Raw genomic sequence first — 18,899 nt, 5'->3', positions numbered from 1 at the left:
GACAGATCCAATTCTTCCTTAGATCCCAGACTGTGCCCAATTTGTGACTTAATATAAATAGGAGAATAAAGGAGACAGAAAATACACTGACTTTTATTTTTTTACATAGAAATTTCGTCCCCCTCTAGAGAGAGAGAGTTCGAAATTTGTGCCTCCTCCGTGAGCAGTTTCTGTCTTCCATTATTCGAGTCCTAGTACGTTGGTGAGATTTTCCCACACAAATATCAGCGTATAGTCCGGGACACCAGTCAGAAGATCCGAGGTCTTGTATTGAAGATCTTCACGTGGAGACGGAGCAAGCCATCATCGATTCTTGATTGAATCAACGAGGTAAATTGGCTAATTCCGTAGTGAGCATGTTTTAGGGATTCTATATGCTAAAGCATGTTTTAATTCAAGTTATGAGCATGATACAAGTGATAATTGCGCGAATAGAATTTGTCTGAATAATCTGCTAAATAGATCAAATTCATGTGATCGGATAATGCTGCACGCTTCCGCTGCCAACCCCTTCAATTGGTATCAGAGCCAGTCTTAGGTTCTGATTATTTAGATTTAAATTTCGCGAAATTCATGTATGCATGTCCAATTTGATTGCAAAGCTTGTTCTTGGTGTTTTGTTTAATTTATTATGCATGATGAACTCAAGAACTCTCGAATCAAAGAACTTGAATTGCTCGATCGTACGAGACGTGCAATCCGTCGGCGCTCGCGCCGAGATGGATCGCACCACACGCGATCGAGGTAGGGATGTCGAGACAATTAGAGCCGGGGACTCGCGATCACGGGGTGACACGCGGACGAGCGAGGGCCGTGCGCGTCGCAGGCCGAGATCGCACGCCCCAGACGTACCCGCGTCAAGACCGACATGGATGCTGGCGTGGTGCGGCGGTTCGACCGAAAACCTGCCGAGACACCGAGACGCGAGGGAACTCCATCTCTAGGAGGAAGGTCCGAGACGGAGTCCCGAGCCACTGGCCGAGACGGACTCGCCGAGTCGCGCGCCGTGTGCCGCTGGGATGGGAGCATCGTCGCACGGATAGGCCGAGACGGGCGACAACAACTGGCCGAGAGCAGCGCCACCGTCGTGCGCGCTGCTGGCCGAGGACCGCCTCACCCGACGTGCCGAGATGGCCGAGGAACGTCAGCACCCGACGGTCGACACGACCGAGACGGGCGCTCGCAGCTGGCCGAGATGCGTCTGCACCCGACGATCGACAAGAGCGAGACGGGCGCTCGCCGCTGGCCGAGACGCGGCGACACCCGATGGCTCGACGGGCCGAGACGCTGGCGCGCCACCTGCGCGCCGGTGGCCGAGGCGCTGCGTGCGTTGTGTTCCGACGATGAACTCATCGGATCTTCGTTGTTCATCGTTCGTGCGAACCTCGTACGGTGAGACAACAATCAAGGATTATTTTAATGATTATTTAATCATTTTATTAAAAGATATCATTAAAATATTATTATTTAATAGAAATAAAATCTTTTTGGAAGATTTGCCTAGATTTTAGGAATATTTTTATTATTTTCTATATCTATGGAAATAAATAATATTATTTTAATTCCTAGATGATATGGATGAGAATAATTTAATAGTTTTCTAATATTTATCTTGATTTAAGGAATATTTTTATTATTTTCGATATCTATGGAAATAAATAATATTATTTTAATTCCTAGATGATATGGATGAGAATAATTTAATAGTTTCCTAATATTTATCTAGATTTAAGGAATATTTTTATTATTTTCTATATCTATGGAAATAAATAATATTATTTTGATTCCTAGATGATATGGACAAGAATAATTTAATAGTTTATATATCTAAGATTCTAAAAAGGATAGATATGTATGAATACATTAAATAATGAAATATCTCTTCCTAATCTTGAACAATGGAATTAATTTGAATTTAATTTTTCATGTCTTATTAGGAATTAAATAATTTATTTTAGACATATCTTATAGTAGACATGAATAAGAATTATATTCTAGAACAATAATTTCCTAAAGAAAGATACCAATTAATAAAAGATTTAATTATCCAGCAAATTAAATACCAACAGAATTTAATCAAGCCTTTCTCTGCCCTAAGGCTAAGGATAATTAAAGAAAAACCATAACCCAAATATCTAAGCTAGAATTACGAACTCAACGTCTGTATATGGTCTCCACCAATTGGTCTGCAATTTATGAAGCCTTTTTTCTAATATTACCACCTGCACTGTGGGGACAATAATCCTAAGAAATAGCAAGTTCATATGGCGGACTTCTCAAATATAAATGGTATGAACTAGAATGTGGTTTCCAATATTATCGCCACCTGCTCTGTGGGGACAATAATCCTAAGAAACTACGAGATTCAGAAGTTCACACAGGATTTATGAGATAGCTTGATCTTGCTAGCAGCACATAAGCATTGTTATGGGAGTGTGTTGTAGAAATGAGATTCTGTAATGCTAAATTCTGTGGTCTTGCTTAGGCAACATTAGGCGGCCATGCCACTCTGTGGTCTCTGGACTATTGGTCGGTGTTGTGACCAGTAATATTGTAAGATTTTAATGCGTATTGACTTCCTCTAGAGGGTACAAAATTTTAATTTTACAGTTGTAAGATTTTGAAAAGTTTTATGGTTAATCTAATCAAATCTCTTACATAAGTTTATGACAAATAGTAAAATACTCTTATTTGCAGTGCAATTCAAATCGTCACAATGTCGTTCAATCCTCTTTCTGCAATACTCAAAGAAAACAAACTCGAGGGCCAAAATTACATAGAATGGAAACAAAATTTGGACATCGTTCTTACGGCTGAAGAGTAAAACTTTGTACTCACAACCCCGCGACCTCCAGTGCCAGCGGCTACCGCTGCGGCAGGAGTCAGAGATGCACACAGACGGTGGCATAAGGCAAATGAGATGGCTAAGTTCTACATGTTGGCATCTATGTCATCAGTACTCAAGCATCAGCATTCTTCCATGGAAACTGCCACTGAAAGGTTTCTTACCTTTTAGACACGACATCCATATATCTCAAGAGATGTACCCTAAAATGCCGTCTGAGATACAAGCAATGAGAAGGATTCCATACGCTTCGGCAGTTTGAAGTCTCATGTATGCTATGCTTTGTACTAGACCTGATATTTGCTTTACTGTTGGTAGGGATGTCAATCGGGCCAACCCGTTTGGGTTCGGCCAACCCGTTCGGGTTGTCGGGCCATTCGGGTACGGGCTATTCGGGTTATGATTTTTTCGGGTTATAAAAGTCCGATCCTAATCCTAACCCTTCGGGTTTCGGGCTAACCCACCGGGTTATTCGGGCCGATGCGTATTTTTAATTCTTTTAATATTTTTAAAAAATAATACGTATTTTAAATTTTCTTTAATTATATACATATTTTTAATTAATCATTCAACAATGAAATACACATTTTTAATTTTCTTTAATATTTTTAAAAAAGATTAAGTTATTTAAATTTAAATAACTTATTCATTACATAATTATTTACAAAATATCTATCAATAGTATGTTTATGTTTATGTATTTAAAACATAAATCAACACTTTGTTTCAAAATTCAAACATAAATCAATTCGTAAAATATTAAATAAAATTTTCATAACGTGAGAGGTGCATCGTAGATGTAACAAAAATATTTTGAATTGTTAAAGAGTGAATTATCAAGATGCTAGCTAATTGGAGTAACTCTAAGTTTTCTTGAATTATGATTGGTCAAATTTAATTTATTCCAGCTGTAAATAAGTCAAATAATAATTTATCTTTGTTTTAAGAATCATCAAAGTACGCATAATTCAATGACGAAGCAGCGTCAAAACACTTTGCACTATTATATTGGAAATATACTAAAAGAAAGCTTTTATATACGAGTATTTATGAATCCATGAACCACATAGTGATTTTTTTCGTGATCTTATATAGTCGGTTGACGTATTTGGATTTTGCATGGTTTTAGAGGGTTGTCTTGGATTATTTTGATTATATTTCTATATTTTGGTATGTTTACATGTTTGTTGAGAAATGATAGAAAATGGATTAGAAAATGTACGCAAAATATGTGGATGTGCAGCAGCCTTATTTGAGTCAATGTTTCTCGTGATTTTGAAGTCTGATAAACCTCTAATACATATCATTCTCTTCGTCTTCGAAAGAGCTTCGCGTGGATATATTGCACGCCTCAATCGGAGATTTGTAGAGAAAGTTATGATCGTTACAAAAACTGCTCGCTGTGCAGAAGCCTTCAACCCGACGGGCAGACCCGTAACCTGAACGGGTCAGCCCGCCTAACCCGACAACCCGAACGGGTCAGCCCGAATGGCCCGATTTTAAATTCGGGCTGCGAAATTACAACCCTAACCCTGTATTTTTATCGGGTTATTCGGGCCAGCCCGCGGGTTCGGGTTACATTGACATCCCTAGCTGTTGGCATGGTGGCAAGATATCAGTCGAATCCGGGCCAAGGACATTGGACTGCCGTAAAGAACATACTCAAGTACCTTAAACGGACTAAGGACTATGCTCTAGTTTACAATGCAGTCGAGCTCTGTCCTTTGGAATATACTGACTCAGACTTTCAAGCTGATCAGGACCCGAGAAAATCTACTTCAAGATATGTGTTCACCTTAGGAGGTGGAGCCGTAATTTGGAAGAGTGTGAAGCAGAAATGCATCGCGGACTCGACCATGGAAGCCGAGTATGTGGCCGCTTCGGAGGCTGCAAAAGAGGCTGTATGGTTCAAGAACTTCCTTATGGATTTAGGTGTGGTTTCGAATCTGCCAAAGAGCATCACCATTTATTGTGACAATTCTGGTGCTGTGGCAAACTCGAAAGAACCAAGAGCTCACAAAGCGAGCAAACACATAGAGCGAAAGTATCATATCATCAGGGATATAGTGCAGAGAGGAGACATACAAGTGGTCAAGATTGCGTCAGAGAACAACCTGCCAGATCCTTTTACAAAGGCTTTGGCGGTGAAACCGTTCGAATGCCACGTCGAAGGGATGGGAGTTCGACTCATTCAAGACATCAACTCGCTTTCAGTATAAGTGGAAGAAATTTAGACGTGTGCACTATTTTTTTAGTACACTCGAAAGCTGTTTTGAGTATAAGTGGGAGATTGTTAGGGTTTTGTATACTAGAAATCACCTTTCGAGTGATTGGATACTGTAAAACTCTACTTGTTATTTCCCAATGAATAAAACAGATTATTTTTGTCATAATGTTGTTATGTTTTACATTTAATGATTGTTTATTGCATATTAAAATGTATAAGAACGTAACAAAGTCTAAGTCTTTGTTCTAGTAGACCGGTTGTGGGCGTCGTCCACTTTAAGGTAACACGGTCAGTTCTGAACAAAGAAAAATAAGAATTTCACAACCCAGATAGTCCTAGACTACCTATCGTGAAAGGTTGCAATGTCAGTCCGATTATTTCTAAGCCTTATTGAAATAAGATGACGTTGGTGTGGTATAGCACTGAATGGATCTAACAGCAAGACAAGTCTTTATGCTATCTACTGAAAGACGAGGTCTTGATAATAATTTCTTAATCAATGTACGTTAGCATTGAGCATACGATATTGAGTATCTACTACTTTGACTTACCAAAGGTGCGGGTTTTTCGTAACCCAACGATCCAGGTATATTGGGTAGTGGTGATCATTATCTAGCGGTGCTAGGATTGCTATTACGTTGAATCGTGCGTGAGGAGAGTCTCGTTTGATGACATCCACAAGAGGAGCTCGAAACAAGGTTTTATTGTTCGGAACCTAGCTAGTTGGAGTTTGATTATTCTATGAATAATAAATAAGAGTTTCTTGCTAAGTCCACTCTTGGAGATTAAATATGTTGATTAATTAAGTACATAGCAGACATTAATTAATTAATGGATGTTTCTATCTTAAGCACGGGAAATGAATTGAACGCAAATAAAGGAAACCGGAATACTTGTAATTTCAGATTTGGAAAGGCAGTGCAATATTACTTCTGTAGTGGCTGCTTGTAATATTCCAATATAGACTTATATTAAATTGTGGGTTCAATTTAATAAGTAAAAAGCTAATTGGGTGAGGCCTGATCCAATTCTTCCTTAGATCCCTGACTGGGCCCAATTTGTGACTTAATATAAATAGGAGAATAAAGGAGACAGAAAATACACTGACTTTTATTTTTTTACATAAAAATTTCGTCCCCCTCTAGAGAGAGAGAGTTCGAAATTTGTGCCTCCTCCGTGAGCAGTTTCTGTCTTCCATTATTCGAGTCCTAGTACGTTGGTGAGATTTGCCCACACAAATATCAGTGTATAGTCCGGGACACCAGTCAGAAGATCCGAGGTCTTGTATTGAAGATCTTCACGTGGAGACGGAGCAAGCCATCATCGATTCTTGATTGAATCAACGAGGTAAATTGGCTAATTCCGTAGTGAGCATGTTTTAGGGATTCTATATGCTAAAGCATGTTTTAATTCAAGTTATGAGCATGATACATGTGATAATTGCGCGAATAGAATTTGTCTGAATAATCTGCTAAATAGATCAAATTCATGTGATCGGATAATGTTGCACGCTTCCGCTGCCAACCCCTTCAATTGGTATCAGAGCCAGTCTTAGGCTCTGATTATTTGGATTTAAATTTCGCGAAATTCATGTATGCATGTCCAATTTGATTGCGAAGCTTGTTCTTGGTGTTTTGTTTAATTTATTATGCATGATGAACTCAAGAACTCTCGAATCAAAGAACTTGAATTGCTCGATCGTACGAGACGTGCAATCCGTCGGCGCTCGCGCCGAGATGGATCGCACCACACGCGATCGAGGTAGGGATGTCGAGACAATTAGAGCCGGGGACTCGCGATCACGGGGTGACACGCGGACGAGCGAGGGCCGTGCGCGTCGCAGGCCGAGATCGCACGCCCCAGACGTACCCGCGTCAAGACCGACATGGATGCTGGCGTGGTGCGGCGGTTCGACCGAAAACCTGCCGAGACACCGAGACGCGAGGGAACTCCATCTCTAGGCGGAAGGTCCGAGACGGAGTCCCGAGCCACTGGCCGAGACGGACGCGCCGAGTCGCGCGCCGTGTGCCGCTGGGATGGGAGCATCGTCGCTCGGATAGGCCGAGACGGGCGACAGCAACTGGCCGAGAGCAGCGCCACCGTCGTGCGCACTGCTGGCCGAGGACCTCCTCACCCGACGTGCCGAGACGGCCGAGGAGCGTCGGCACCCGACGGTCGACACGACCGAGACGGGCGCTCGCAGCTGGCCGAGATGCGTCGGCACCCGACGGTCGACAAGACCGAGACGGGCTCTCACCGCTGGCCGAGACGCGGAGACACCCGATGGATCGACGGGCAGAGACGCTGGCGCGCCACCTGCGCGCCGGTGGCCGAGGCGCTGCGCGCATCGTGTTCCGACGATGAACTCGTCGGATCTTCGTCGTTCATCGTTCATGCGAACCTCGTACGATGAGACAACGATGAAGGATTATTTTAATGATTATTTAATCATTTTATTAAAAGTTATCATTAAAATATTATTATTTAATAGAAATAAAATCTTTTTGGAAGATTTGCCTTGATTTTAGGAATATTTTTATTATTTTCTATATCTATGGAAATAAATAATATTATTTTAATTCCTAGATGATATGGATGAGAATAATTTAATAGTTTTCTAATATTTATCTAGATTTAAGGAATATTTTTATTATTTTCGATATCTATGGAAATAAATAATATTATTTTAATTCCTAGATGATATGGATGAGAATAATTTAATAGTTTCCTAATATTTATCTAGATTTAAGGAATATTTTTATTATTTTCTATATCTATGGAAATAAATAATATTATTTTGATTCCTAGATGATATGGATAAGAATAATTTAATAGTTTATATATCTAAGATTCTAAAAAGGATAGATATGTATGAATACATTAAATAATGAAATATCTCTTCCTAATCTTGAACAATGGAATTAATTTGAATTTAATTTTTCATGTCTTATTAGGAATTAAATAATTTATTTTAGACATATCTTATAGTAGACATGAATAAGAATTATACTCTAGAACAATAATTTCCTAAAGAAAGATACCAATTAATAAAAGATTTAATTATCCAGCAAATTAAATACCAACAGAATTTAATCAAGCCTTTCTCTGCCCTAAGGCTAAGGATAATTAAAGAAAAACCATAACCCAAATATCTAAGCTAGAATTACGAACTCAACGTCTGTATATGGTCTCCACCAATTGGTCTGCAATTTATGAAGCCTTTTTTCTAATATTACCACCTGCACTGTGGGGACAATAATCCTAAGAAATAGCAAGTTCATATGGCGGACTTCTCAAATATAAATGGTATGAACTAGAATGTGGTTTCCAATATTATCGCCACCTGCTCTGTGGGGACAATAATCCTAAGAAACTACGAGATTCAGAAGTTCACACAGGATTTATGAGATAGCTTGATCTTGCTAGCAGCACATAAGCATTGTTATGGGAGTGTGTTGTAGAAATGAGATTCTGTAATGCTAAATTCTGTGGTCTTGCTTAGGCAACATTAGGCGGCCATGCCACTCTGTGGTCTCTGGACTATTGGTCGGTGTTGTGACCAGTAATATTGTAAGATTTTAATGCGTATTGACTTCCTCTGGAGGGTACAAAATTTTAATTTTACAGTTGTAAGATTTTGAAAAGTTTTATGGTTAATCTAATCAAATCTCTTACATAAGTTTATGACAAATAGTAAAATACTCTGTTTTGCAGTGCAATTCAAATCGTCACAATGTCGTTCAATCCTCTTTCTGCAATACTCAAAGAAAACAAACTCGAGGGCCAAAATTACATAGAATGGAAACAAAATTTGGACATCGTTCTTACGGCTGAAGAGTACAACTTTGTACTCACAACCCCGCGACCTCCAGTGCCAGCGGCTACCGCTGCCGCAGGAGTCAGAGATGCACACAAACGGTGGCATAAGACAAATGAGATGGCTAAGTTCTACATGTTAGCATCTATGTCATCAGTACTCAAGCATCAGCATTCTGCCATGGAAACTGCCACTGAAATTATGCAGAATCTCAAGAATCTTTTTGGTACTCAGAATCGAACGGCTGAGTCTCAAGCCTTTCGGAGTATCATGTCGAAGACAATGAAGGAAGGCTCGTCTGTGAGGGACCACGTCCTCGAGATGATGGGCAACCTCAACCAGATTGAGGTGTTGGGAGGGACGATCGATCCCAAGTCCCAGGTAACAATCATCCTTCAAAGTCTTTCCCCTAGCTTCCAGCAGTTCAAGTTCAACTTCGAGATGAACAAAAGGAATTACACCTTGGCAGAACTGTTGACTGAACTTCAGTCAGCAGAGGACCTTATGGTTTAGGCTAAGGCTGACATGATGACTTCGGCACCTCGAAATTCCTCACTAGGGAGGAGCTGGAAAACTCACGGAGGAGAGCTGAGAAATTTTCGTCCCCTGCCCTGTATATGTGAGGGACGAAATTTTCATCTAAAAAATTGTGTTTTCTGTCTATTTTATTCTCCTATTTATAATAATTCATATTGGGCCCAGTCAGGGATCTATGGAAGGTTTTGGATATGGGCTCCCCCAATTAGCTTTTTACTAATTAAATTGAACCCACAATTTAATACAAGCTTATATCGGAATATTACGAGCAGCCACTACAGAAGTAATATTGAACTCCCCATCCAAATCCGAAATTATAAGTATTCCGGGTTTCCATTTTGTTTATTATTTATTTCCCGCGCTTAAGATATAAATGCCCATTAATTAATTAAAGTCTGCTATGGACTTAATTAATTAACATCTTATTAATTCCAAGAGTAGACTTAGCAAGAAACACTTATTTATTATTCATAGAGTAATAAAACTCCAACTAGCGAGTTTCCGAATAATAAAACCTTGTTCAAGCTCCTCTTGAGGACATTATCAAACGAGACTCACCTCGTGCGCGATTCAACATAATAGCAATCCTAGCACCGCTAGATAATGATCACCACTACCCAATATACCTGGATCGTTGGGTGACGAAAAACCTGTACCTTTGGTAAGTCAAAGTAGTAGATACTCAATGTCGTATGCTCAATGCTAACGTATGTAGATTAAGAAATTAATTATCAAGACCTCGTCTTTCAGTAGATAGCATAAAAACTCGTCTTGCTGTTAGATCCGTTCAGTGCTATACCACACCAACGTCATCTTATTTCAATAAGACTTAGAAATAATCGGACTGACATTGCAACCTTTCACGATAGGTAGCCAAAGTCTATCTAGGTTGTGAAATTCTTCTTTTTCTTTTGGAAAGCATTGCATAGAACCGACTGTAGTTACCTTAAAGTGGACGACGCCCACAACCAGTCTACTAAGCAAAAGACGTAGGCTTTGTTTACTTCTTATGCATTTAAATGTTTATAAAACAACTTATAAACGCACAAGCAAACACAATGTAATAATATATTAATTTTATTTGTGCAAACTGCTCGAATGATACTGAATCGAGTCAAAAGTGGATTGTATAGTTTTTCCGTACACGAGCAAGATTCTATTCGTGCGGAGTCGCTCGAAACATGCTTTTCAGTATACTAACCCTAACACATCATCCATCTGTACGACGCCACTCCCCTAATCTGGCTCGATGGTATGAAGAAGGCGTACGTGAGGTTGACATCAGGCAATGATGCTTTGGATGTTGCTAACAAGGGATCGTCACCTCCACATCGATATACCCGGATAGATGCGTGACCAATTTTTTTTTTTTTGTATTTTAGATGTTCTGTTATTAAAAAAAATGTCCTTTATTGACTTGCCGGCGTTGCTCTCTGTGAAGAAATCGACCATTGCCGGAGAATGAAAAACAAGGTTAATATAGTGGTTTGTGTGCATATTAATTTATAACTTAGTTTCCTTATTAGCTTATTGAATACATAATGATATGTAAAGTAGGTTACTAAATTTACTTGAACAGAAAAGATAATGTGGCATTTTAATTGCCATGTGGAATAAGCTACTTAAAGAAAATTGAATTAAAACTCAAATAATACTATAAAGTAGAAAGTTTAGTGACTAATTTGAAACAAATCAAAAGTATGTGGATAACTCGAGTATTATTGTTCAGTTTACCTTTGTGGAATCTTTTACACTGATATTAATCGGGTAATTATTTAATATTTGAATCAATATCTTGAGGAAATCAATAATTAATTAAACTTTACTGGTTTTGAGGTGCCCTAAAACTTGAGTTTGGTCGGAAATAAATGTGTGCGCATACCCATTAATAGCCATATTTAAATAAAATAAAATAAAACAAAACATTATGAAATGTATTAAAAGATTTAAGTAATTATCATTCCACATCTGTATAATGAAGATTGGAAGGTAAGATATTTTAATCAAATAGCTAGATTTAAGAAAACATTTTAAAACAGCATCAAGTGCCAAATATTCACACGAAAATCCTTGTATTTGACATTAATTACCGCAGAAATAGAATTGAACAATCCTGCAACCCTTGAATAAATAAAACTGGTATTACCAATAAAAATAAATAAACTGGTATTACATTTCTATGATGAAAATTTGAAAATCACCATCAGTAACGAGAAAAGAAACAAAAGCAACAATATGATTTTAGCACAAACTCGATAATTTCAGTTGGAAGCTAAAAATAGAGTAATTTTCAGAATTGCTTCCCTGAAAATATTTTAAATCAATCTTCATCAGAATCATCGAATGTTATCTTGGTAGCTTTGGGAGCATTGGAGTCGATTTCTCTAAAGTGGGCGCCGTATAGCTTGGATTCCTGGATGGATTATATATAGTGCAAAAGACATTATATAGCAGAGTGTCATAATCCAACGTCAAAATAGGTTTAGATTTGCACCCGTTAGCAGATGACAAAGATCTCGGTTTTCTCATATGTTACTTTAATGTGGTTTTCATATATAGACACACATACTATTAAACTGCAGCCTAAAGAAAAGCACAAAATTGTCTATGCATTTCTTATAATCGGAATGAGTCTCCTCAAGTCAAAATTAATCCTATTTACATTTTCTAATTAGGTTCTAGATACTAAAATTAAGATTTCAACTTTATAACCACTCCATCAATCTATTAACTAGGGATTTCAGGAAGAAAACAAAGAAACATGAGGTTACTACTAAAATGGCATGCTGCATGTACATACAAATCAATCTCAAACTCTGACAAACATATTCTACATTAAAAAGGCATGTCTGACCTTTTTCTTGACATGAGTCCCGAATTTCAGCAGCTCTTCAGGTACAACTTGCTTAGCTTCTCTGAGAACATTCACCAGCTCCCCAGAAAGGCCCTGGTACAGTCACATTTATGAGCCGGATATAATTTATATTACAATTGAACAAGTGTAGATAATATTGAGAGCTAAAATTGAAGCATACCTTATTTTCCTTTGTAAAGAACGTATGAGCCACTCCCTTCTTACCAGCTCTTCCAGTTCGACCAATTCTGTGCACATAATCCTCAGTCGTGAGAGGAAAACTATAATTGATAACGACTTCAACATCAGGAATATCCAATCCTCGAGCAGCAACATCAGTTGCAATCTGTAGAATGTAACATTAACTACTTTAATTCCGTTGAATGCAGACAATCATTGTGTCTAGCAATTAAAGTTTTAAGATAATTTAAAGTTTGTTGCCATAGTTAAAAGGGGTGGGATAGGTTGTGATTCTTGAATGACGAGTCTCTCCATGGTGCAATATAAGAGGTACAGACTACAGATGCAGAGTAAAGGTTAGATGAAGAACTAAGATGTGTGCATTGAGAAACCAGTAACCATAGCAGGGTATAAATGACAAAAGGACTGTGTGCATACCAATAGAGGACAGCTTCCATCCTTAAACTGTGACAAGGCTTGTGTTCTTGCACTTTGTGCTTTGTCCCCACTTATAGAAACGGCTTTCCAGCCCCTAGGAATGACAAAGTAAACAAAAACAATAAACTAACAACTGGAAATGTATCATGGTAGGGATAGCTATTTTGATGGACAAAGGAATCAAATTGACAAATTACCTTCTGTGAAGCATACTCTCCACCCGAGATGCTTCTTTCTTGTATAAAACAAAAACCAACACTCTGTTTCTGAAAAAGAGTATAATTCCCACAGATAAGATTAAGAATAAAAAAGGATTCTCAAAGCAGAAATAATTTTAAAGCTGCATCGTCCAGTTAAACTATGGAAGCTACTAAGAGCAATAGAGGTCACAGAAAAAGGTTGGAACTGTTAAAGACAATGTAATCCTCATTTCAAGTATGTAAATTTACCTAGCATGTCAAGTATGATAATCATAAATTTGATTTAATGCCAATAATATGTAACATTCATAACCTAAATGCATAACTTGCACAAGGACCACATACTTTCTAGATTTGTGATACTTCTCCAGCAAATTCTGCAGACGTTCGTCACGTGCTCGCTCATCCAACACCTATGATGAAAGAGAATGGAAATTTTAGTACTAAATTACCGATGCAAATAAAAATTGTTTATATATTCAAAATTAATACAAATTAATTCATCATTAATGTCATTAGTCAATACTTAATAGTACCTCTACTATTTGCATGACATCATGATTGGCAGCTAAATCTTCCGAACCCACCACCACCTGATACGTATTTGAATTCATTACACATACAAAGAAGTAAAGATTGTAGTACAGGATTTCTTACAGATAATCCACACCTTAACTGGGTTTGGGTCCATGAATTCCTGCGCTAGTTGATGCACAGCTGGAAGCCATGTCGCACTAAACATTACCATCTGGCGAACTGTGTGCATCAGGTCAATTGGCATTAAATACACAACATTAACGTTGACAGATGCATCAAAATCCAATGTTCCAAACTAAGACGTATGGAAATGAAAATATTGGTTTAAACGAAAAATTCTCATGATGCAGCAGCAGTCTTATGAGAAAAGAGAGCAGACATATGAAGATGAAGGGTAACACTTGCATTTCAATTTCTTGTTTAAGTAAAAGTACAGACGAACAATTGAACGTGCTTAAACTCAAATACCAACAAAGGCCCATATCATACCAGAGCATGTTTGACTTAAAATCGAGCGAACCTCCGGTTCAAATCCCATGTCAAGCATCCGATCAGCTTCATCTAGAACCTATATATAGTCGCAATCATTGTATCATCAACTAAATGAAATTAGTTAACATAGTACAAGAATGCATGTTCCACAAATATCTGCATGCATATCAAATGTCAGGCAAACGAGTTATGAGTCAATAAGATTCAAGGATGCTAAAATTTTGAAAGTTGCAAACTATGTCCGAATGTGAGAATAAGAGTTCCTGATACATCCAACATTTATGATCCACTGTTTGAAAGACCAAATAGTTCATAGTCTCATACAAAAAAAATCAGTAATTCATTATCAAAGAGAAGCAAGAGAACATCCACTCACCACAAAGGAAACCTCATTTAGGCAGCACACTCCCATTTCGATCAAGTCTTTAAGACGGCCAGGTGTCCCAATAACAATATCCTGCACAAAATCACATATAAAGGGAGACTTGAGGTATCAACTTACATACTTTAACAAATACTATGATCTAACCTAGAGGTTGTAGGAATTGTAAAAACAATTCAAATTACAAAATATTGTAACAAGACCCTAGTGCAATAACACTAATGTGAGTCTATTCCAAATGGTTTCCATGATATTTGCATTCACTTTCTAATGTACACATGCAGTTATTTTATTTGAAACTATCAGCCACCAAATGAATTAAAATAAAAAAGAGCGATGATTTCATACGAGTTGGGAAATAAAACCAATAAAATTTAGCTGATCTCAAAACAATGCAACATCTTTTTCCCCATCCACATGTTGTCATACTACTCAAACACAATCCAAGTTCAGTTTACTCAGAGATTAAGATTATGAGAACTTACCACCCCAGCTTTCAGAGTAGATATCTGGGGTCCTTTGGAAGTTCCTCCATATATGCAAATTGATCGCACTCCACTAGGCTTTCCAGCATCACATAAAACATCTGCAATCTAACCATATATATAGTCATGCTTATGACTCTGTACCATTCAAGAAACTTTCTGTCATATAAGATTCAAAAAATCGGTTATTTTGGAAATGAAAATGCAAAAGGTCACCAATAAGACCCTTGAAGCATATATGTATAGTCTATCCAGTGATGTTAGGGTCGCGGGGCGCACCGGGTCGATGAGGTGAAAATTCGGGTCGCGGGTCGATGAGTCGACGCGGTCGATAGACCCACGAATCTAGGCTTATTTTTTTGCCTTTTAATATTAAATCAAATAATATATTGCTCTAATGTTTATAATATATCAAATAATATAAATGTAGATGTAATTCATGTGAATAGAGATAAAGTGGAAAATAGAAATTATCAAAAATATCAAAACAATTCATAAGTCATAACACAAAATAAATAATTGAAACCATTGTCTGAAAATATCAAAAGAAAGGAACATATGAAGGGTGGTAGCAAAAGATCTTTGAACCGAATTCTAAAGTGTAGAAAGTAAGTTTGAAAAGTTTGATGTGGTGCACGCATATATATAGAGAATTGAGATTGAGAAAGTCAGAAAACGTGTGATATATTTGAGAAAATAAGAGAGAGCAGATTTTTAGGTAAGTTTTACTTTTATATTATGTTTATTTTAGTAAAAACAAATTAGCATCGAAGGGAAAGATTTACATAAAAAAGATTTAGGGATTTATCTTAAAACATGACTGAGCAACATGTGTTTGGGCAACCCAGCCGACACACTCGACCCGGGCGACCCAGCGGCGACCCTGTATCTAGATCAACCCACCCATGTTGGGGCGGTGATGGTCTCGACCCGGGCGACCCGAACGACATTTTGACAACACTGAGTCTATCCTCTTGATACATTATTCGATACAATTGCCAGTCACAGGATTACAAACTTAGCTAAAGCAATATTCCTCTGAGACATTAATAGTTACAGCCTACATGTGTACCACTATACACCCAACCATTTTTCCATATCGCACTCCACTAGGCTTTCCAGCATCACATAAAACATCTGCAATCTAACCATATATATAGTCATGATTATGACTCTGTACCATTCACGAAACTTTCTGTCATATAAGATTCTAAAAATCGGTTATTTTGGAAATGAAAATGCAAAAGGTCACCAATAAGACCCTTGAAGCATATATGTATAGTCTATCCTCTTGATACATTATTCGATACAATTTCCAGTCACAGGATTACAAACTTAGCTAAAGCAATATTCCTCTGAGATATTAATAGTTACAGCCTACATGTGTACCGCTATACACCCAACCATTTTCCCATATGCTCATAAGATTATTGTAATAGTAATATAATCAAATAAAACAAGAAAATCCACGCATTACTATTTTAAACGTTGAACTTCACAAGAGCAGAGTTTCCAGTTGTTCTATCTGAGATCAGGGCGGCATTTAATTACACTACACTCTTTAAGAGGCCATTCCACAGGTTAACAGAATACACATGATGCAAACAAGATAAATCCCCAACACATGCTAACAGAAGAAGTTTGTACCTAATCAAATGAAATATGTTCACAACAAATTATAAGCGTGCAATAAACAAATCAAGATCATACTTGTTGAGCCAACTCCCTTGTAGGTGAAAGAACAAGACAGCGTGGATACACTTTCTTCGAGGCATTACTCTTTCGCTTGTTCAAAACGTGCCTAATAGCAGGGATCCCAAATGCAAGCGTTTTACCTAACACCATAAACACACACCTTTCAAAACACAGAATGCAGTTAAGCACAAATACTAAACCATTTCCAAACCAATTTAAATGCATACCAGACCCCGTGGCAGCAATTCCAATGAGATCGCGGCCGTCGAGCAGAAAAGGCCACGAATGAGCTTGAATCGGCGACGGCTTATTGAATGCCTTGCAGCATTCCAACACCTCATCAGGAAGCCCCGACTCAGTAAACGAATCCAGAGCCTTGTATCTCGATTCATTGACATTCTTTCCAGACACCACGACGCCACTACCATCTATCACCTCCTCTTGTGCAGTCTCTGCAAGTTTCACCTCACTCACACCTTCTCCCTCCTTGCTCTTTTTCTTATTCTTCTTAATTGATTCTTCGCCTGAGCCATTCAAAGAAATCTCCTCTTTGCCATCTCCCTTCTTCTTCTTCTTCTTCTTCTTCTTCTTCGAGATTTCCGTGGAGCCAGCTTCCAAAACTGCGTTTTGATCAATTTCTACATCTTCGGCATCAGGCTCTTCGATTTTTCTCTTCTGCTTGTTCTTGTTCTTCTTGCGAAGCTTGGAATCGGTATCTTGCATGATGGCTGCTTCAATTTGCTGATTCTTTGGGCCAGCCATGACTGTGATGAATACGAGCCCCAAAACCCTAGAGAGTAGCAAGTTAGGTTTTGGGTGTGGCGGCAATACGAGTGGGAGAGATGCCACAACTTTTAAACAACCTATTTTTTTAATGGGCCGACTGTTTTTTAACATTATTAATAAACTTTAAATTTGGTCTCCAAAAATGGTGTTTTCATTTTTTAAGTTCTAAAAAATAGGAGTATCACTATAAAGTCTTTTGAATACAAAATCTCATTTGAGATTTTTATTTGTCTAAGTCATTGAAGAACTTGAATTGATATGTGTTTTAATGCATAATTAATAAATTAGAAGAAAAATATAAAGAAAATTATTAAAGTATTATTTGTAGAAAACCAGGCACATCTCATTAAAGGAAAAAAATTATTAAAAACAGAAGGGTCTATTTTTATGAGACGAACAAAAATAAAAAAAACACGTCTAATTTTGTAGTAAAATTCATAATAATCAAAGCTCAGTTTATTCGTTTTCTCTATTACTTCAAACAAGCGAATAAAATAACAAATCGAACTTTAATTTTTATGAATTTGTTGAAAATTAAAATGTCAATACTATTTTGTAATATATTAGATACAATAAAACATCAACATTATAATTGAGATAATAGAAAAAAAAGATCGATTGAATTTCAAATATTGCACCTCCAATATAAAATTTTCTGGATCCGTCACTGAAATGAGGCACGTAACTTATCGGTTACATGATAAATTAGTTGCGCATTTTAGGGCACATTCTTAGGCCCATAAAAAACCCAAATCGTACAAAAAAGCAAGTTTTTTTTAATAAAAAACACCCATTGTGGATGAGGTTTAGGCGGACCCCCGATCCGTAAATAAAATTAGAATATATCGTTCTTAAACATTGATCCAAGCACAAAAGTGACTTGAATCTAAAAACAGAACAAGAGCAAATAAACTGGAACCCCACAAGTATGGTGCATCCATGCTATCAAAACTAAACCTAAACTAAGATGAACAAGTGGAAGTACCGAAAAACAAAATATCAAAAACTAACATAACAACAAAATCAATCCACATCTCTACGTCGAAAGCGAAAGTTAGGATATCCCAATTGATCCATCCTAACAAGTGCCTTCAGGTACCGAGACGCAAAGACTGAATCATAGAAGGATAAGGCAAGGTTTCCATCGTGTCTGGGCACCCCTCCCCAGAAGATAGTCAGCAGGTTTCCATCTCTGTAGATGTGTGAGAATCGAACATGTCGTTGAGAATCAAGCTACGACATTGAACCATATAATGTCTGAGATCAGCAGAACCCAACTGTCCGGATGACAATGAACTAACAAGGGCCGTTGAGTCCAGCTCGATCCAAATGTGGGTAGAGAACTCCATAGCCATCGAAAAGCCTTGAATAAGAGCCATAAGCTCCACCTTGAAGCTCGACGATGCAACAAGAAGAGAACATAA

At 37.8% G+C, this 18,899-nt stretch overlaps 1 protein-coding gene across 1 annotated transcript; it reads right to left on the bottom strand.

The window, feature by feature from the left end:
- Positions 1-11,553: 11,553 nt before the first annotated feature.
- On the bottom strand, positions 11,554-17,526 carry LOC121759562 (DEAD-box ATP-dependent RNA helicase 5-like). Its single transcript, XM_042155196.1, has 13 exons — positions 16,917-17,526; positions 16,705-16,829; positions 14,995-15,102; positions 14,504-14,584; positions 14,125-14,203; positions 13,769-13,854; positions 13,635-13,691; positions 13,444-13,511; positions 13,096-13,164; positions 12,899-12,992; positions 12,462-12,626; positions 12,281-12,373; positions 11,554-11,839 (listed from the first exon to the last, which is right to left on the bottom strand). The coding sequence occupies exons 1-13, from the start codon at positions 17,449-17,451 to the stop codon at positions 11,747-11,749; spliced, it is 1,653 nt and encodes a 550-aa protein (XP_042011130.1). The 5' UTR covers positions 17,452-17,526; the 3' UTR covers positions 11,554-11,746.
- Positions 17,527-18,899: the final 1,373 nt, after the last annotated feature.

This window comes from Salvia splendens, chromosome 12, assembly GCF_004379255.2.
Source record: "Salvia splendens isolate huo1 chromosome 12, SspV2, whole genome shotgun sequence".
NCBI lineage: Eukaryota > Viridiplantae > Streptophyta > Magnoliopsida > Lamiales > Lamiaceae > Salvia > Salvia splendens.
The sequence above is the reverse complement of the archived record's forward strand: the minus strand, read 5'-3'. Positions and strand labels throughout refer to the sequence as shown.

Excerpts from the sequence above, each read along its gene's own strand:
- LOC121759562 (XM_042155196.1), bottom strand. The coding sequence starts at position 17,451 with ATGGCTGGCCCAAAGAATCAGCAAATTGAAGCAGCCATCATGCAAGAT. Across the intron at positions 15,103-16,704 it reads CAAGGGAGTTGGCTCAACAA|ATTGCAGATGTTTTATGTGA; the intron begins GTATGATCTTGA and ends ATATATGGTTAG. Across the intron at positions 13,855-14,124 it reads TTTAAGTCAAACATGCTCTG|TTCGCCAGATGGTAATGTTT; the intron begins GTATGATATGGG and ends TGATGCACACAG.